The sequence below is a fragment of the Cynocephalus volans genome, chromosome 1 (assembly GCF_027409185.1).
Source record: "Cynocephalus volans isolate mCynVol1 chromosome 1, mCynVol1.pri, whole genome shotgun sequence".
Lineage (NCBI taxonomy): Eukaryota > Metazoa > Chordata > Mammalia > Dermoptera > Cynocephalidae > Cynocephalus > Cynocephalus volans.
In genome coordinates this window covers 109,107,209-109,129,009 of record NC_084460.1, presented here as the reverse complement: position 1 = coordinate 109,129,009, position 21,801 = coordinate 109,107,209, and the positions used below count along the sequence as shown (strand labels likewise).

The window sequence follows — 21,801 nt, the reverse complement described above, 5'->3', positions numbered from 1 at the left end:
CAGACACTGTGAAGGGTACATTGGTTATAGAACACCATTTGAAGGAGATTGTGGTCTATGGGACAGACACGCATGTACATAAATACCCATAATACATCCCAGAGTGTTTTCATTGTGTTGTTAATAATGTACATTTTGGGAGTTCTGGAGTGAAGGACAGTGCTTATGGCTGGCAGGGTTGGAGAAGGCTTCATTGACGTGACTTCTGGGTTAGGCCTTGAAGGAAGGTAGGATTTGAAAGAATGGTTTTTCTGGTGAAACCAGGGATCACTACTTAAGAGCTTGGAATGAAGTTTGACTTTGCAACTTCACTGAAATAGATTTAGCTCTTTGCCCGGTTCTACAAGGGACATAAAGAAGGACTCCAGTGAGTGTAGGAGAGCACTCTTGAGTATGCCCAACTAAGGAAAGAACTGTCATGATGCCATCTAATTTTTATTTTCAGACACAGATGAAACATGTCCTTCATTCACCAAACTGAGCTTTCACAGTGCAGTGGTTGGTACGGGATTAAAAGTGAAGTTGATGCTATACACAAGGAGAAACCTGACCTGCGCACAAGTCATCAACTCCACAGCTTTTGGGAACTTGAACGTGACCAAGAAAACCACCTTCATTGTCCATGGATTTAGGCCAACAGGTTCCCCTCCAGTTTGGATGGGGGACTTAGTAGAGGGTTTGCTCTCTGTAGAAGACATGAATGTGGTTGTTGTTGATTGGAACCGAGGAGCTACAACTGTAATATATAACCACGCATCTAATAAGACCAAAAAAGTAGCCATAGTCTTGAAGGAATTTATCGACGAGATGCTGGTAAGAGAGAATTCTCTTAGAAGATTCAGGGCCAAATTCAAACAGGGTTTTAAAGCCAAGATATATCTTCAGTGAATAAAGGAACTATTTTGCAACATTTTGCAAATCTGAATAAGCCCCAGGGAAGGTGGGGGGAGGGGCTTCATGTAAGGCCCGTAGGTAGGGTTGTGCAGGTTGTGTATATCCAGGAAAGCATCACTGTCATCGTACTGTTATAGATTTATATAATTATTATGATAATTTTCCAGCAGATGATGATAAAATGCCTTGAGGAAGGGGCATTTTTTTCTAATTCACATAAATATGTCTTACGGGAAGAAGAGATTCTGCCTAGAAATTTCCTGGTTTAAACTCCTAGAGCTTCATCAACTTTGATAGCTGTTCTTTGCTAGAAGTGCCAAAAGTTTAGTGACCAGATTATCCAAAACCAAAACTGAGACACATGGTCTGATGAGATGATTTATGTTTTTAGAAGACTTACAAAGGTTAAACCTTAAATTTTATGTATTTGATCTATACCATAAATTTCTCCTTTTAACAAACAAAAAAAGTGACATAAAATCAGCACGATTTCAGAGAGAGTCAGGCCTGGTGGCCACTGTGACCAGAGTTTTACATGAGCTCCCCACCTAAGCCACAGCCCTGGGAAAGTGAAGGTTAAAATGACTCATGACAAACTCCCAGCAGCCTGTGGACAGTGTAGTCCACCCTCATCCCACTCTCTTTCCTTTTTTCCTTCCCTCCCCATGGAACCAGTATGAAGACAAGGGAGTTCATCAAAATGTATTGTTACCCCTCTCCCCAGTCTGGAAGATTTTAAAGATGTCTTGGCTTGGTTTCTAGCAGAAGCATGAGTGGGGACACCATGGCACAAAGGTGAAGGCACAGGTTTGGCGTTGGACAGACTGGTTTGAATCCCACTCTTCCCCTCCCCAACTGCCTGACCTGAGCAGATGGCTTCAGCTCTGGGCCTCAGTGTCCTCTTCTGTATAGTCAAAAGAACAGTATTTACTTTGCAGGGGCGTCGTAACATTTAAATGAGATAGATATAAAGTTCTTAGAAATATTTCTGCAAAGTCAGCAGCTAGGAAATGTCTTCAAATGTCAATTCCTTGGCTCCTTACAATTTATAACAATGGGCCTCTTGAAATTCCAGGCAGAAGGAGCTTCTCTTTACAACATTTACATGATTGGAGTAAGTCTAGGAGCCCACATATCTGGGTTTGTTGGAGAAATGTACGAGGGCCAGCTGGGGAGAATTACAGGTAAGGCTCCTGTGAATGGGCATGGGGTCGTGGCCTGGGCAGGATGTTCGCTGGGGGAGCATTATGCAGGCAATCCAAGTCCTTGGGTTTGAAACCAGCTCTTCCAATTACTTAACCTTTCTAAGTGTGGGTCCTCTTGGGCAAAATAATATTGACCTCAAGTTATTATCTACCAAAATATGTGTAAAGCACTTTATAAATTGAACATGCCATAGAAAAAAATTGATGGTGACTGTTTCAGTTATGGCTAGAAAAACAGCTATGTCCCATGGGTATTTGATCTATGTGCCCCATACAGATAGCCTTCTTCCTTTCATTTAATCCAGGATAGCTTGAAATACATACCTAATGTATTTCAGTCCCTAGGAAAGCTGGTGTCTCACGATAGAAAAATGAGTTGGGAATTTCCATGGCTGGGGCTTACCCTCTCCATATCAGCTTTCAGTCCAACACTAATGAAAACACTCAGAAAAGCAGCAAGTCAAACCCAAAACAAAGACTCCCTTGCCGGGATCACTTGCCCAGTGCTTAGTAACTTTCCACAGCTACACATGAAGGGCTGAGGGTGGTTTTCTGTCCCAGATTCAAGACCTCTCCCATTCACTTTCCCAGAATCCACCCTCACACTCAGAAAGCTGTTTTAAATCTAGGGAATCTGGAAGGCAGAAGTGGATGGAGGGAGAGGAGAGGTAAATGATTCAAACCAACAACATTTGGGAGATAATCTTTTAGGGCCGCAAATCTGAATGTGCTGCTTAAACTAGGCAGGTAGCCCAGGGCAAGTCACCTCTGTCTCTGTCTCTTTGTGTCTCTGTCTCTCATACACACATGCACATGCACACACACATACATGCATACACATACATAGCACGTTGGCTGCCATATCCTCTAGCCCTGGTACTTGAGGTCGAATTGTTTTCCTGGGTTTTTTCTTACTTTCATCCCAAAGGCAAATGCCACTCTTATCTTGCTTTTCTTTCTTTCTTTCTTTTTTCTTTTTCTAGCAGCTGGCTAGTAAAGGGATCTGAACCCTTGGCCTTGGCATTGTCAGCACCATGCTCTCCTGAGGGAGCTAACCGGCCAGCCCAACCAACCCTCATTTACCTGCTTTTCTAGGAAAGCAAAGCTGTTTTTAATTTTAACAATTTTATTAATATTATTATTACGTTTTAGAAATCAGTGTGCCTTTACTTTTTAAAATTTTTATTTTCTCTCATGTGTAGAAAGGACAGATGGCTTGAATTTGTCTGTGTCCCTTATCTGTTGGGAGTTCCTCTTCTGGAGGGTAGAACTTTTCCTAGTGGTGTGCTTGGAAATCAACCAGCTACTTAAAAAGAAAAAAGAAAAAGCCGTGATTTGTAGCATTTGCTGATTTCCTTGTGTAAATACTGCCACTGTGGCTGTTCTCAAGCTACCAGCTATCACTGACCACAGAGTTTGGGAAGAGATTAGCAAACTCTGCTCTCTAATGTGGGTGCTAGTAGGCTACAGCCCACCACTGCCTTATTCTATCTACACCCCAGTTTCACCCCTTAGCATCCCAGCAAACCTGTTGCCACAACTACTTTGAATATGAACCTCAATGTATTCTGGTCTCTGCTTTTTGGGCAGTTTAACTATAATTTTTGGCTGACATTGTAAATAGATTATTTGCTACGGCTTATCACTAAGTCCAAGTTTGCCTGTGGAAGTCTCGGTTTGTACTTTTTGTCCTGGTATAATTATTAATAGCATTGTCTTGGTTTGGATGTTTTATCCACCATCGATCTGGAGGTTGCTATAAACTGGGGCTTTCATGTTAATTTCCTTAGGAAGTGGTGCTGTTATATGAAGAGCGAGAGGCTTCTCCAGCAAATTCTTTCCAAGGTTATGAATTTTTCATGTTGAGACTGTCCTGTGGACTTGCATGCCTGAATGTTGACCTATCTCCTCCTGTACCAGTTTCAGTTGGAAGTAGACAAAAGAAGAGAGGCTGGGGAATAAAAAAAAAAGAGATAAGGAAAGGAGGCAAAGACGTGTCTCAAGAAAGCAAAAGAGCCTTGAGAGAGGAGAAATGGAGAGACTGAAGCTAGAACTAGGAAAGTTGACGCAAAGATGCTGTCTTGGATTTTATATGTAACTTTCGGGGATGGGAGATGTCATCTAAAATGACACTCATGGATAAAAACTTCAAGCAAGACATCCCTTGAAACCTTCGCTCCAGGTAGGGCTCTAGTAAGCAGGGCCTTTTTGAGCTCTGGTTTTTGTTTTTTTGGGGTTTTTTTGGTTGCTTTTTAGTTTAAAGTTTTTGTTTTCCATTACAACATCATAGGAGCTGGTGTCCTGTTTTTACAGCTGTTTCATAGTGATGGTGAGGAACACACAGCTAACATTGACCAAAGGCAAGAAATCAGTTCAGGCATTTATTGAGTGGGTTAATTCTGCGGGGATTGACACCCACTTTATTTTCCTCTTTGGCACCTGGCCTGATATCTGGCCTGACCATGAGTTTTGCCTTTTCCTGATGAGCTTGCTAAGCTCAGTTCAGTGAAACCAAGAACTCAACAGAGAGGGAGGTGTCTGGTTAAGACACTTGATCTCCCTGAACCTCAGTTCATTCATCTGTAAAATGGGAATAATAGCTACCCTGCCTCCCTCACAGTTTTGCAATGTGGATCAAAGAGCTAGTATATACGAATGAAAATGGAAGCTATAAAAGGGTTTTATTAATAACAAGAAGGAAGAGTTGAGGGAGGTTTCTGGATCATCTAGAATGGGATAAAGATGAATATAACATCTGCTCTTTTCTCTTTTATGCACCCTCCAGTGCTTTTTCCTTGAAGAACCAGTTTATGCCTACCCATGGTCCCCATATGTGTGTGCGTTCCCTGCTGCTGAACTCTGCATGAGATACGGCTCCTGATGGAGTCGGCATGCCGTTCTCAGCGGCACTGCCAGGGTAACCATCTCCACTGTGGGAAAAAGCTTTAGGGCTGTGGAAAGGAGTCCTGACAATGCAGGCTGGGAATATTAGTGCTCGCCCACCCGAGGGTGCCCTGCAGCCTGTGAACCATCCTCATGGGGAAGGATCAAAGGCCCGGCTGCAGGTGACTCATGGCGTGGGGCTGCCAAGTGACTCTGTTTTCCTTCCAGGTCTCGACCCTGCAGGCCCTTTGTTCAACGGGAGACCTCCCCAGGACAGATTAGATCCCAGTGATGCGCAGTTCGTTGATGTCATCCATTCTGACATTGATGGTAACATTCCTGTCCTTGTGGGTCAGTGATTGCCCCAGACTCCCAAAGAGTCTCTCCCTGGGGGGATCATCATGCAGGGGCAGATCAGGCTCCTCTAGATTCCCTCTTTTCCTACTGGGCAGGTTCCAAGTCCCTAGAAATAGTGAAGGGAAGCTGGGCTAATGTAAGTACCCAGGATCTCGTGTTGGAGTGGGAATGATTTTCCCACTGTCACTTTTTTTTTTTTTTTTTTTTGGCAGCTGGCTGGAACAGGGATCTGAACCCTTGATCTTGGTGTTGTTATAACACTGCACTCTAACAAACTGAGCTAACTGGCCAGCCCCCATTGTGACTTCTAATTTTTAAAGTGAACATCATGCCCAGTCAAGTACAGGCCAATTTGTGCACCATACGGAAAAATGTTTCCATATGTGCAGTTGGTTTGGATGCATGATTTCCTGGTTTTGCTGGTTCTTGCTCATTATTTTCTTAAGCTGAAAGGTATGTTCACGTGTTGTGTCTCTTTACACAGAGTGACTCTGACCCACCCATAGCTCGCTGGCTCTCTGTGGATCTTCCCGGCCATTCCTGATTTTGTAGTTGGGATTGGGAACATGTTATGTGGATTTGGGTGATATTCAAGGATGGGTGTCTATATCCAAATGTCCAGGTGAAGAGCTGGAGTAGGAATCCAGGCAGGATGGAGGGAACAGAGCAGAGCAGTCATTTAATCATACATCCTCTTTGTGAAACAACCACTTAAAAAACCCTTGACCACCTATCATGGGCACTCTGGTGTGGTATTCAGCAATTGTGTGCCATGGAAGAAATGTCTCTTTGTGAAACAGCCGCATTCTTACTATGGAGTTTGCGAAGTATTACTTTACTTAAGTGCAGTACCTCAATGCTGTTTTAATGCTTGAAGGAATAGAACAATTAATTTTTTTATTCTTGGAAAGTGAATTTTGAAGGAAAGAGTGTAAGCTTTGCAGTCATGCAGATGTGGGCTCACATCCCAGCTTTTTCTCTTTCTAGTGATGTCATGTTAGTTTCGTAAGTCCTCTGAGCCTCCATATTTACATCTAAGTTACTTCATCTGACTTTACCAATGGCTACTTTGCAGACATTGTGAAAATTAGGAGAAAAGTGTGTAAAACACCTAGTATCATGCCCACAGACACATGTAGATTCTCAATACATAAAAAATAAAAACGATCCTTCTTATTATTACCATGACACACTATATATATGCATATGTATAGATCATTTTTTTTCTTTTTTTTGGTGGCTAGCCAGTACAGGGACATAAATCCTTGATCCTGGTGTTAACAACACCACGAGCTAACAGGTCAGATCTGTATAAATAATCTTTTAATCGAGCATTTTACTGATTACTTTTGCGTTACATGGTTAAAGAAAACAAGCAATTATTCAATCTATTTATAATTTTCTAGGTCCCCATTTTCTAGAAGTGTTTCCAATCTTTTTACCATCCTGGATCCCAAATTTTTAAATATTTTGCCTGCTAAATAAAAATTCATTTTCTCCTGTTTCTTATTCATTAAAGATGTACACAAATGCAAATAGAGGCCCAGGAAGCACCTGGCCATTAGAAGATTCCAGCCAAATGTGAAGAAGAAATGTATCACTTTCTCAGCCCTGTGGTGAATGCGTGATCACACTCTCCTACCGTCTTTAGAAATATTGGAAGTAAATTCCATTACCATCTTCACAGTCACCTAGTTGGAATTTATTGCTTTCTAGCTAACTGGTTAGGTAATTTTGGACAAAACATTTAAATAGGTATAATAGTAATAATAATAACAATGTAATCCCTGACTATGTCCTGCAAGCAAATGAGCTGTGAGATGTGAAAAGTTCAAAGCAGCGTGAGAGTGCGGCGTGTTCTCTTTCAGCACTGGGCTACAGGGAACCATTAGGAAACATCGACTTCTATCCAAATGGAGGATTGGATCAACCTGGTTGCCCCAAAACAATACTTGGAGGTAAGTGCAGATACTTTCTATTTTGTAAAATAGTGGTTTGAAAAGGCATATTGTAAAAATCTGATATTATTTTACATGCAGTACTTTTTAATAGAAAACCAATTTCCTGAGAAGATAGAGTTGGTATAAATTATAAATTACAAATTATAATTCAAACATACTACTTTTAAAAACTATAACCGTATGATTGAAAGCTGCTATGAATTATTTCTCTCTCTAGAAGAGGGTGTGTCTTTGACCTAGAAATTCCACATCTGGAAGTTTCTCCTAGAGAATTAATAGAGAATGCAGATAAGAATTAGAGTGCAAAGATGTTCAACACAGGATTATTTATGATAGCTAAAGTTTAGAAATAATCTAAATATCCAACATAGGAAAATTATTAAATGAATTATGCTACATTCACACAAAGGAGTTGGTTTTGTTAGCTTTCTTGCTCGTTATTTCCTATTTCTTAAAAATCGTATTTTCAGAGATTAATCAAAATTCTTACAATATGATAAGATGCAAAACTATGCAATGTCATCTCAATTTATTTTTTAAATGTGCATTTGTATATGTGTAAATATGGGGAAAAAAGACAAAAAGTCGTCCACCTCCAATAAAAGCAATTCCAGCCTTCCCAAATAAATAAATAAATAAATAAATCCTCCAAATAATAATTAGTGGTAATCTCTTGATATTGAACTTTTAGGTGCTTTTTGCATCATTGTTTCCTATTAGTTTGTATTTTCCAAATGAGCATAGATTACTTTTGTAATGAGAAAAACAGCTCACGAAACAAAAAAGGGGGGTTGAGGGCAATGTAGAAGTGAGGTGTTGGGACAGAATATAAAAACTGACCCCTAAGTGCTCTAAATCTGTATTTTAAACAACCATGGAAATAATTGTAGGAGAAAAATGATCTTGTTACAGAATGGTAGCTGTACATGGTCCCAGGGGGATGACATAGTGCTTGAAAATGATGTGGCTGAAGTGGCATAAGGAGGGTCAACAATACTGTTCTTTGCCCTTCACCGATCTCTTCTATGGGCACAAGTGGACTCCGGAGGAAGAGGAAACGTTGGTCTGATTCTAGCACCCAGTGCCTCTCCAAACCACTAGCTCACAATCACAGCTCCTCTTTTCATGGGGTTTCCTGTTCAGATCCTTACCTCCATTGATTAACCGTCTTTAGAATGCAGTTCCCATTTAAAAAAAATTTTTTTTTATTGAATCATAATTGATTATACATATTTTTGGGATTCAACATTGACATATGCTGATCAAATCGATATTACTAGCATATATATTGTTACAAATTGTACTTATTTTTTATGCCCCTTTTCCAATCTCTCCCCATCCTCCTCTTCCTCCCCCCTGCCCCCTCTAATTACCCTAGATTTCTTTTCTCCTTCTGAAAGAGTAATGGTTACTCTGTTGATTTGTTGCCTAGATGATCTGTCCAATGCTGAGAGGTATGTTCAGGTCCCCCAATATTATTGTAGAGCAGATGCTTCTTCTGTCACTCTGGAGTGGGCTTTGTGGAGAAAGACATCCTCTTCTTTTCTTTGGTCTCTGCTGGTGACTCTCCTTGTGTCAATGCACTCCAGTGGCTGGCGGACCATCTGCATGGTGGTTGTGGCATCTAGCCACTTTTGTGGCAGCTGTGGTTATTGTGGTGGCTGTGGTGGGCCACCCACATGGAGGTGATGTTTTTGGCATGCTCCTTGGTGCTGGCGGTGTGCCTGGTTGTGGGAGGGAGCCCAGTTCCCTTTTTTGAATGACGTCAGTGTCTCATCCATCAACCTGCTGACAACCTCTGTGCTGCAGGTCTCCTTTCAACACACATTTCTGGGCTTCATCTGCCTCACCACATGGCACCATCACACCACATGGCACCTACTAAGTACTACCTTTTTGAGGCTTGCCTCTCACTTCTTCTTGCCCATTCATGACTTCCAGAGCCACCCCTGTTGTTCAGCCCCTCTCACTTCACCCTTGAAGCAGAAGTGGAGCTCCTGCCACTTGACTGCTATCACGAATGCTCTGTGTACCCCCAGACCCTTAGGTCTCTGCCGTGTCAGTCGGGAACATTGCTGGAGAAGCCATGAAGCCTTGTTGAGTGTCAGGTCCAGCCTAACTTGCTAATGTCTCCATAGCCCTCAATAATGTTAGAGAATCCCATTCATTTCTTTCTGACTCCCTATGACCACTCGTGCTTCTGTCCCAAATATCTCTCTCACTTCATAGAGTTGAGCTATATTTGACTTTTGTGCTAGGTCAAGGTCCCACCTAAGAGAGCTGTTTTGTCTCTCTTCATCTTAGTTCATGAGGTCAGTCTTCATAGTCATGTTCCTTCCTGACCCGGGGTAGAGGCATGCCCCATCCTTTTTCAAAGCTGTCTCACCTACTTGCCCTCCCTGGGGATCTTCTTCTGCCAAATACTCCCTGATGGGTTCTTTCTCTGATGTCTTCACTTGTCCCTCTTCAATGGCCTGTTCCTCTGCCTCAAACATACTTGCATTCTGCTGAAAGCCTCTAGGGAATCTCTGAAGATCATTGAATTTTTGTCCTCCTTTGCCAACCCTATCCAATGAGGGTCTTCATTTCTGCTGCCGTCTCCTTACCATCCATCGTGCTCACCTGCTCTTCGCTAGTTTCTACCCACCCCATTAGCTGGAGCGATTATTTTTAAGTTCACCAGCAGCCTCCTAACTACCAGATGGCTGAGCCTAGAGTCCTTTTCTCGGCTGCAGTCTTCCAGAAGCTCCAGCTTCAGGTTCCACTGTGCATACTCTCCTTCTGAAAATTCTTCCATCTTCGTCTCCTATGACATCAGGTGATGCTCTCTGACTAGTTTTTCAATGGTCCCTTTTCCTTCGAGGGCCCTCCAAACATAACAACACCTCAGCTGAGTCATAGGTCTTCTGATTTTCTCCTCACACTCCTTTCTTCCTTAAGTATTTTATCTACTTTTCTGACTTCAAATTTCACCCTGAGAATGGGAAGGAGGAATTGACACAAATTCTAACTGACCACATATACATGGGACTCCACCCAACAGTCCACGCTCATTTACAGGGTCCTCACTCCCAGAGTGACACAAGTTCATGTGACTGCTCCCTTCGGTGCCCACTTAACACCTGAGGACAATTCCAGGGAGGAGATGCTTATGGGAGGATTTAAAGCCCAGGCACATCTTTTTCTCTTATATGGTCTTCCTCCTTAGAGAATTCTGAGTTTCTTCAGACATTTTACATTAGCTGATCCTAGTTCCTTAACCCTCAATATGTGGGGTTCTGCAACCCTCATTGCAGGCTCACTATGCAGAGTCTTTGCACACAACACACCTGCTGGTGGGCTTCTGACAAGTTACAAGATGAATTCAGACTGTGGTCCAGTTAATGTGTTACTAAGAACTGCTGCTTCTTAGTAAAGCTTAGGTTTAGTCCTTGATTAAGACTCAAGGCTGTGTGCTATCCCCACCCCAGTCGCACCCCTCCCCACCCACCACCATACACACACTCCCATCAGCTTCCCTTCTGCAGCACAGCCATGGTTCTCAAACTCTGGCATGCATCAGAATTGCATGGAAGGCTTGTTAAAACACAGATTGCTGATACCACCTTCCCCCTGTCTCCCGCTTAGGGGCAGCCCTATAATTGCATTTCTAACAAGTTTCCAAGTTCCCAGGTAATGCTAATGATGCTGGTCTGGAGACAATATTTTGAGAACTTAAGCAGCAGAGCAACAAATACAGGTTTTATAGCCACATAGACCTGGGTTTAAAGTCCCTGCTTTGCCACTTATTAGCACGGGACCTCAGAGTCTCTGTGCCTCAGTTTTCTCATCTGTATCATGAGGCTAATACCACCTACCTTGCAAGGATTAGCAATACGTTCAATAAAGTACCTGGTACATAGGATGTTACTATCCACAATAGTGTTTCTGGCTGGTCTACTCCAGTAGTTATAAAATTTATAGATTTCTGGTTTTAAAACATTTAAAAAATTGGGGATACATAATTTGAAAGAAAGGACAATTCTTTTAAATCACAAAAATACTTCTATTATTACCATCATTTCATAAAATAAAGGACATTTTAACACACACGCTCACACAAAAGAAAGGACATAAACCCAGAACAGGCTGAGCTTTACACTGAATGCACTTAGCTTAATGAAATGTGCACTACCGCATCCATGTTTTTCCCACTCTGCTGCAACTGGTGAAAATGTTGTCGTAGCCCAGCACCACTCCAGAAATGGCATTTGAGAATCACTGAGCATTTGTATTTTCCAATGACTCCCAACATCTAGCAATTGTTCCCCACGTCTCCCTAAGTTTCCTCCCTGGTCTCTGTCCAGTGCCAGGCCCTGTAGTTTTTGAAATGAATGAAATCTGTGGCAGTAATCAGAGCTACTCTCTTGTTCTCGACTGTTCACAGTCATTGGGATTAGCGATGCTGAATAGTAACAGATTGAGGAAGCATGTAACAACCAGACTCCTAGTTAAGGCCTTAAGCAGAAATAAGGCGGAGGGTTTCAGCAAGCACACAGCAGAACCTGCAAGAGGTTGCATTTATTTGTTCACCCAACGAATGCTTATCAGTAATCTGATATGTGCCTGGCGCTGTTCTAGGATCTGGAGCTACAGCAGTGGACAAAATTGACAAAGTCCTTATTTTGAGAGACGCAGAATTAAAGTTATTCTGTTCGAGATAGAAGACCGTACTTGATTAGATCTAATGGTGACATTTAACAATGAAAGATTATTTTTTAAAAGCTGCAAAGCTGAGGGTAGGTGCAATAAGAGTAGTAGAATATTGATAATTATTGGAGTGAGGATGATATGCACATGAGCACTCCTTATATCATTCTCAATTTTTGTGCCTGTTTGAAAATTCCCATAATAAATACGGCAGGTTAGTGAGAAAGGTACATGATTGAAACCTGTTGTTTGTGTTTCTTTCAATTTCCCTCTAAGTAATATATCATTTAAAAGAGCATAATAAAGAGGAGTTAAGTACTAATTGCTGATTTGCTCTTGTGATTAACGATTTCGGTAATCTCCCCTGATTCCTGATTCTCCATGACCCAGGGAAGGTCAACCATTTGACCCAGACACCGTCAACCAACTTCACAAGCAGACACAGCATTTGCTTTGTCTGTGAAGTAGCCCAGCAAAATTAGTTGGGTTTTTTGGCGGCTGGCCAATATGGGGATCCATACCCTTGACCTTGGTGTTACAAGGCGGTGCTCTAACCAGCTGAGCCAACAACACACCAGCCCTAAGCCCAGTGAAATTAGACCAGGGGCTTTCAAACTTTGATATGCTTCAGGATCACGTGGGGTCAGGAGGCGGTGTTTGTTCAAATTCTGATTCCTGAGCCTCCTCTGAATTAGAACTATAGGAAGGTGGACCTGAACTCTGTATTTTAACAAGCATGATTACAATGCAGGTAATTTATGGACCAACCACTGGATGGCAGTGAAAGATACCTGAGTTGCTAAATGAGCAATCAAGGTCTTTAATTAAAGTATATTTGCTTGAATTCTTGCCACAACCTTAATTTGATTTAATCTTTTCTCCTGCCACTTGGCAGCATGAATTCTCATGGATGGGTTTTTATAAGGATTAAATGGAATCGAGTACTCTGAAGCTGTTAGCACAGTGCCTGGTATACAGGAGACAGATGATAAAGTGTGTGTATGTGTGTGTGTGTGTGTGTGTGTATAAAATATGTGACGTACTGATATTAAATGCTTCGACTGCTTACTCTTTACTCATTTCTTCTACAACCAAGGACTGCAGTATTTTAAATGTGACCACCAGAGGTCCGTGTACCTGTACCTTTCCTCCCTGAGAGAGAACTGTTCCATCACTGCATATCCCTGTGACTCCTACCGGGATTATAGGAACGGCAAGTGTGTCAACTGCGGCACCCCTGAAAAAGAGTCCTGTCCCCGTCTGGGTAAGTCCAACAAGCACTTTCCCCCTCATTAGCAAAGACCTAATTTTTGGTATGAATCCCTGAACCATTTTATCATCTAAAAATGGGCTCAAAAGTTATATTTAAAAAAATTTTTTTCTGGTTGGATTTTTCTAGCCAATTTGTTCTTTGAACTACTTTAGTCTGCTAATAATACAATATCCCCTAAAAATAACTTTTCTTACAGTGTTAGAAAAGCAATCTGTACAGGATTCCATATAGAAGGTAGTATGTACCTCTCTGGACACTCTATTCTAGCATAGAAAAGAAGGTCCTAGAAGAGTTTCCAAGCCTACCCAGGGTACAGTCATGCTACATAGTCTGCTCCTGTGAGGACAGGAACACCCTTTTTGTGCACACAGCCTCTGCTGGGGGAGGGTCCACAGTGAGCCCAGAGACCCTTCCGTCAAATGAGACTTGCAGAGTGATCCCTTCCAACAGGTGTAGTCTGTACACACCCTCCCTCCGCACTCCGGCTCTTGTGTGCTTGGCCAGGGCGTGGGGTGGAGTAGTAGAAACAGTGGAGGCTGCTAGGATATTTGCTAGGGGTTAGTAAAAATATTCTAGGTGGTTAGGACTTTGAAACTGGATGGCCATGAAAGTTTTCTAATTTTTCCAAGGTTAACTGCAGGGCATGTTATAGACAAGGGGTCAACCAGCCTTGTGCATTAGAATCACTTAGGGAGTTTAAAAAAAATACTGATGCCTGGGTACCACCGCAAATCAATTGAGTCAAAATCTGGAGCCCAGATTTTTTGAGTGTGGGACAGAGGAGAGAAAGAGGACCCTCTGAACAACACTCACCCTTGTCTCCTGCAGGCACAGATGTGAAGGACACTCACCTGCTTGGTGACATGGTTACATGGCAAGCCCAGGTTCTGTGCAATTTAGGGACCCAGCTGTAGTTCTTCAAGAAAGCACATTGCTTTGCAAGAGTGATGCTATTTTAGGTATAAACCTGAATCTATTTTAATCTAGAAAATGAATGTATTACTGAAAAACATCAGTACTCTTTTTAGTCCACACCAGTGTGTGCTAGACCCCACTCCCCAACCCTGCTACTGAGAACCAGTAAAGGGGGAAAAGCCACTGTAGGGTCCTTTTGTACCCCAGCTCTTAGAGATGGGGTTAGCCAGAAAGATGGGTGGGCACTGGGGAGACACTGCCCTAGCAGCCCTGTGGGTCCTCACTGTGGGGGGCCAGGGGTGGCGTGGGTGGGAGGGAGTTTGTCTCGGTGGTGGATGCAGTCAAACTCACTGTTCTTGCTGCCTTGATTGCTGTTATATTTATGTAATACATGCTAACGTTACACTTTTCCAATTTGTTTTGTAGGCTACTATGCTGATAATTGGAAAGACTATTTGAAGCAGAAAGAGCCTCCAATGACTAAGGCATTCTTTGACACAGCTGAGGAGAAACCATTTTGCCGTGAGTGGTGGATGTGGTTGGTTACTTTTGCCCAACCCTTTTATTTTGGGCATGGCTGAGTCTCAGCTTCTTGGCTACTTCTCAGCAAATGAGGGCCATGGTGAAGCATGAACTCTGGAGCTGGAAGGGTTGAGCTTGAATCCTGATTCTATCACATAATAGCTGTGTGACCTTGGTCAAGTCATTTAACCTCTCGGAGTATCAGTATTCTGATTGGTAAAATAGGGATAATAATATGTATCTTCTGGGTTATTAGGATTAAAATCTCAATAAATCAGAGTTGCTAGCTTTACTGAATGGAATTCTAATCACTAAGATCTTCCAGAAAATTGCTTGATTCCTCAAGAGACATGAAGTTGGGCTAGAAAAAAATCAACTGTCAGCCATATCTATGGGTCAGTTCCAGCTCTAAAGCAACCATGATGACCTAAAGACATCAAGAGGATGAATATTCCAGATGGGAGCTAAATAGGGCAGCATATGATTAGATGCCCTGGGAAGCAACTAGGATTTGCCTGGGCAGATGTCTGTTTTTCTTGAAATCTTGTACCCCTTTTCATTTTTCTTGGGAGCAACTCTTTCAAAAGAGGTTGCAGATCACTGGGTTTCCCTCTTCCTTTGGAGCCATGTGTGGCAGCCCAGTATTTGGCATCTGCTTGGTCTGTATGGGGCAAGCCCCTGAGCAATAATGGGCCATGAAATGGCAACTCCATGGCTGACCTTATTCTTTCATAAGATTATCATCTCTCTGGGCCTCTTTCCCTTTCTCTGCAAGTCTGACCAAGGGATAGCAAATCTGACCTTTTTCTTTTTTTGGCGGCCTGCTATATGGGGATCTGAACTCTTGACCTTGGTGTTATCAGCATCACACTCTAACCAAGTGAGCTAACTCACCAGCTTAAGATAGCGAATCTGACTATCATGCAGGTGATACCCATCTTTCCCAAATATATTTGACATTGGAGAGCAAAGAATAAGGAGGAAGAATAGTTCTCTGAACATATCACGTGTTCTCATTTTTTCCAACAGGAATTTATAGGGTGCCTATAAGGTGTTACTTCTGGGATTATAGAGCAATCATCATCCCTTCCTATTTATTGTTGTAGTATATTTTAGTTTCATCTACTTCTTAAAATCTCAAAAGACATTATTTAGACAATATTTGTAAAGAGGTACCCATGTATTTACCACTTTTCTGGTTATCATTCTTTCTTGCATTTTGTAAATACAGTAAAGTGTGCTGAGTAATGATGGGGGAAGTTCAGAGCATGACAGGAACTCCAGGAAGGGAGAGCTGACTTAGGCCGAGGGTCAGGGGAAGCCTCCTGGAGCAAATGATATTACACTGAAACCTGAAGGATAGTTCACAAAGTGGACAAAGTAAGAGTGTCCAGGTGGAAGAAGGCCCAGGAGCAAGAGAGGACTCGGCAGTGCAGGAACCGCAGGTGGTTTGGCATGACTGAGAGAGAGATGAGGGGGACTGGGTAGGCTGGTGGACATGGCCCAAATTGTGGAAGACCTTGTCAGCCGTGGAGGGTCTCCAAATGGCCGTGCAGTTGGTTTATTCTAAAATGGGCAGGAAATGAAATGAACCAGTCATACTCAGCAGTAGTAGGAGACTTCAGTCAATAAGGTGGGAACACTGGTTCCACTGTGATACCTGAACATGGCGACTGGATACCACTGAACTCTGCTGTCACTCATGCCATCTTTCCCAAAGAGAAAAGAAGGAATATTAGAAAATTCTGCCCTGGATCTTTGCAGAGAAATTGTAGAGGAAGAGAAAAGGAGACTCAGTTATCAGGGAGGTTGGATTTTTAGGAATCACTCCTGCAGGGAAGCAGTTGAGAGTACCTCTCTCTCACCATGTTCTCTCCCTGATTGCAGTGTATCATTACTTTGTGGATATTATAACTTGGAACAAGAACATAAGAAGAGGGTCCATTACAATCAAGTTGAGAGACAAAGCTGGAAACACCACAGAATCCAAAATCAACCAGTAAGTTGAGTTGCAATAGTTTGCAGGTTGCTATTTCCCTTTTTCGCTCAGAGAAATTAAATCCCAAACATACATACTTTCTTATTTATAGGTCTGTCCTTTTCCACAAGAGATGTAAGGGGACATTCTGTTAAGCTGCTTCCCCTGGCTCTTGTTCTCCCCAGGCTCTTCACAAACGGCATCAATGCAAGCATTTTCTTTCCTTCTCTCCCTTCCTTCCTCCCTCCCTCCTTTTCTCCCTCTCTCCCCTCCTTTCTCCCTTCTCTTCCTTCCTATCCTTCTTACATCCTTTGACTAAACATTTAATTGCAAAAGTCATCCTTGCTTGCTGTGAAGGATTTAACAACAAAGAACTATGCTTACTTAATCATTCCACATTGTATACATATATCAAAATACCACATACCCCATAAATGTATACAATTATGATTTGTCAATCAAAACTAATATTCATAAAAAATTTTTTAAAAATGCAACATAAAAGTACAAGTCATTTCCCCATCCTGACAATCCTACCCTCAAAGGCAAAAGTTTCTATTTTTTTATGAGCTCATAAATATACACTTATAAACATATATAACATACACACATATGTGTATATAGTGTATATATGCTTCAGAAACTCACAAAATGTAATTTGCAATAAAAATCGGAAATATCCTAAAAGTCCAATAATGGGAAAATGGTTAATTTAAATATTCCCATGTAATAGAATATTATTTATACATTGAAGTTATTTATGAAACATATTAAATGGAATGCCTTAGTACGCTAAGTGAAAAATATAGGATATCAAATTATATAACGTATAAAATTAGCTCAATAATGTAAAAAAAATTTAAAAGACTCATGGTAAAATGCCACATTGCCCTTTGGGTTGTGGGAATATGAGTCCTTTTTTCCAGCTTCTCCATTCTTTTCAATTTTCTAATGGTTGTGTATATATATTTTTTAAGTTTAAAAATAGTTAATTACTACTTTTTTATCTATTACTTTTATTTATTTATTTTTGGCAGCTGGCCAGTATGGGGATCTGAACCTTTAGACCTTGGTGTTGTAAAAGAGATCACCAGAACTTCATCTTGCAAAACTGAAATTCTATGTTTAGCAAACAACTCCCTTTCCTCCCCTCCCCCCATCCCTTAGTAAAACACAATTCTACTTTCTATGAGTTTGACCATGTTAGATATCTCATATAAGTAGAATTATATAGTATTTGTCTTTTTGTGACTGGCTTATTTCACTTAGCATAACACTCCCCAGGTTCATCCATGTTGTAGCACATGACAGGATTTCCTTCATTTTTAATGCTGAATAGTATTCTATTGTATGTGTATACCATGTTTTATCTATTAGTCTATTGATGGACACTTGGGTTGCTTCCACCTCTTGGCTATTGTGAATAGCGCTGCTGTAAACTTGGGTGTGCAGATATCCTTTTGAGACTCTGCTTTCAGTTCTCCCCCCCCCCCCCGCCTTTTTTTGGTGGCTGGCCGGCACAGGGGTTGAACCCTGGACCTTGATGTTATTAGCATCATGCTCTAACCAACTGTGCTAACCGGCCAGCCCTTTTTCTTTTATTATTGTTCTTTGCCTTTTTTTTTTTTTTTTTTGATATACATTTATCCAGAAGTGGGATTGCTAGGTCATATAGTAATTCTAGTTTTAATTTTTTGAGACACCACCACACTGTTTTCCATAGTGGTTGCACCATTTTGTAATCCCGCGGACAGTACACAAGGTTTCCAGTTTCTCCACACCCTCACCAACACTTGTTATTTTCTGTTATTTCGACAGTAGCCATCCTAATGGGTTGGGGTGATTCTGTGTCCTTTTAAACGTTTCTATCACTCTTTGAAGTACTTCCTTACTCTCTGGCCCACAGATTGTTCCAGGATCTCTTTGTATTTTCCCTGCCCCAACCCTGGAACCAACCATTCCTCCAGGGAGCAGTGGTCCTTTTAGTGGAGATGGTATTTAGAAACCAAAATCTGGGCACCTTTCAGATTAGTTTTACTTGTGGCACTTCTGTACTCCACAGGACATAGACATGATTTCAGTGGGGCTGGAGTGACATATCTCCTCACATCCACCACACCCCCAAAGTCAGGATTCATGCCTACAGCAAGCCCACTGTTCCTGAACCCAGGGGGCTCCTGAGTCCTCCATGGCCACCTCTCCAAGCTCCTCAGAGGGACAGTGACTGAGCTGAACCTCCCCAGTGATATATTGTAGGCTCAATTTGGGATTCTAACTGTAGAAAGCATCATCCACACACTTGAAAAAAAGTATTGGGACTTGGATTTATCTATTTTAAGGTTCATCTTGAGATGGAGGAATGGAAAAATATGTGCTCATGCACAACTTCTCAATTAGAATCTAGTTTGCCTAAAAATATACATATGCATCTAGCAATGCAATTTAATGGAAAGTCCATAATTTTGAACTCAGCCACAGCTGGGTTTGAATCCCTGCAGTGCTGTACATAAGCCCTGTCACCTGGGCAGCTCAAGCTCTGCAGGCATAAGTTTCCCTGTCTGTAAAATAAGAACAATACTCACCTTGCAGAATGTCTCAGGGGATTGGAGACAGGGGTCAAGAGTCGAGGACACAGTCTGGAGTATAGTATGTGGTCATTAGCAGCATACTTCCCAAATGTCATTTTAGGGCTGGCAGTTTCACTTATGCAGTCCTTTGGAATCAGCAGGTTTTGTCAACAAAAGTCAGCTAGTGCAGGCTATGGGGTGAAGTGGTCATGTGCTTACCAATGATTTGTAGGCTGCATGTAAAAATATTATTTCTTCCTTTCAGTGAACCTGCTACATTCCAGAAATATCACCAAGTGAGTCTGCTTGCAAGATTTAATCAAGATCTAGATAAAGTGGCAGCAATTTCCTTGGTGTTCTCTACAGGATCTATAATAGGCCCGAAGTACAAACTCAGGATTCTCCGAATGAAGTTAAGGTCCCTTGCCCATCCAGAGAGGTGAGCCGAAGGCAGGGTTTGACAAGCCCCCGTTTTCCAAAGATGTTGTTTGATCCTGTCCCATCTGCTAGGTCTGGTGTTTTAATGGGACTCCATCCTCCACAATGAGGGAAGTGGGGGGGGTTCCAAAAACAGTCTTGATTAAAAACAAGTAGCCCAGTAATCCAAGAAAATTATACTGGGGTGAGCTTAAAGATAGATGGCCCAGTCATCCAAGGAAACAATGTTATTATACGCTTAGTTACATAATTCCTCCCTAACCACCCACAGTGCTTGCAAGTTGATAATGTGTGGTAGAAAAGAAAGCTTTCTATAATTTGGAAAACTGATAAAACAGAGCCTAGTATAAAAAAAAGGTACAGAAAAATTGGAATATTTTCTTCCATCAACAGTATAAAAGTATTATATCAATGTTAAATTTCTTAAATTTTATAACTTCACTGAAATGTACTTGTTCTTAGGAAATACACACTGACGTATTAAAGAGTAAACAATCAATTCTCAATTAGTCCAAAAAAAATAATATGTATACATGTGTGGAGAAAGAGAGAGGGGGAGAGAGAGAGAAGAGAAAGACTTTTTTTTTAAAAGTACAAAGCTGTGCAGATATGTATGTTTTGTGACAAATGCCACTCTGCCATGTAGTCCTAGCATCTAATCTGTGGACAGAGAGAGGCAGGAAATGATGTGAGCAGTTAGTACTTTGTTTATGAATTCCTTTTTCTTGAAGGTTTAATGTATGCTGAAATATTTAATAATATGAGTTTCTTTTAAGAGAATAGTCTTATATGTTAAAACTGTGGGATTTTTAAACACTTTTTTTCATGATTATCAAAGGAATACATTTTCATTTTATAAAATCTGAAAGGTACAGAAAGTGTTAGGAAGCAGAAAAATGTCACCTGTAATGTCATTATTCAGAGGCAACCACTGTTAATATTTTGCATTATTTCTTTTTAAACTTCTTTCTATTGTTTTTTTTAAACCTAGCTGAAGTTGTGTGGTAAATAAAATTTCACATCCTGCTCTCTTGTTGTTTTACTTACTTACCATAAGCATTTTCTTATATAATTAGAAATAATCGCTAAATAGTTTTATATCCTAAGGGTATAATACCATTTACTTTACTAGAGTGTGGTATTTCTGTTATTTTATTGACAAGGATATTTTGTCATGTTTTCCCAGGCCCCAGTTGTGTCGGTATGATCTTGTCCTGATGGAAAACGTTGAAACAGTCTTTCAACCAATTCTTTGCCCAAAGCTGCAGATGTAACTGTTGCCAGGGCACGTGGGCACCAGCAATGTCAAGAAAGCTACAACTACAGGCTTTTTAAAGCTTCACATCATCTTTTCCTCAAGACACAAAAAGTACAAAGACGCAAGGGTTTTTTAAGTAGTGTGCTACAGATGTCACATTGCAAAACATCAAACGACCTTGTGATTATAAAACTATCCTGGGGAAGGGAGCCCCTAACTAGGGCAAGTCAGAAATAGCCCAGCTCCCGGCAGCCACTGTTTTGTTTGGCTGCGTCCTGGGGCCTCGTTTGTTCCAACCTGTCGACTCTGCTGCCCATCAGGCTGAGGGTCAAGCGTCTTACAGGGAAGGATGGCTGGAGACCTCACTTTGGATTCCCCATTTTCTGTGCCAAATTCCTCTAGTCCCCCTCATGTAGGAGGGAATGAAACTGACCTACCTCAGGTGGCTGTTGTGTAGGTTTGGGAGGCGAGTCTATGAAGGGTGTTTTGAAATCCTATGGATGCCACATCTGTGAGATGTTTGATAAATGTGAATATGCTTTTATTTAAATTGATATGGCTTATCTAATGTGCAGTAAGAGAGCCTTTCCTTATCAATACCAGCTTCTCTCCTGATTGCTCTGGAGGGCAAGAAAGCCACACTGCTGGCTTCCTGCCTTCTCTAAAGTGGTGCTGGTGCATGGAGGAGGTTGGGCAGAACTGATGGCCCAAGGGCAGCTGCTGGCACTAGATATGGAGTAAGCAGATAAGGGAAGAAGGGCAGAGGAAGCAGCGGGGCAGCCTCACGGCACGGTGACTGGAGCAGAGCAAGAGGCCGCAGAGGAAAAAACAGCTTGTTTTTCACCTACAGTGGAGAAGGAT

The 21,801-nt window shown here is 41.6% G+C and overlaps 1 protein-coding gene across 1 annotated transcript; it reads left to right on the top strand.

The window, feature by feature from the left end:
* Nucleotides 1-510: 510 nt before the first annotated feature.
* LIPH (lipase H) lies at nt 511-20,956 on the top strand. The gene is made up of 9 exons (XM_063115768.1): nt 511-813; nt 1,970-2,078; nt 5,211-5,312; nt 7,208-7,297; nt 13,086-13,253; nt 14,604-14,699; nt 16,587-16,698; nt 19,510-19,683; nt 20,869-20,956. Exons 1-9 carry the CDS (start codon nt 526-528, stop codon nt 20,954-20,956), a joined length of 1,227 nt encoding a protein of 408 aa, XP_062971838.1. The 5' UTR covers nt 511-525.
* Nucleotides 20,957-21,801: the final 845 nt, after the last annotated feature.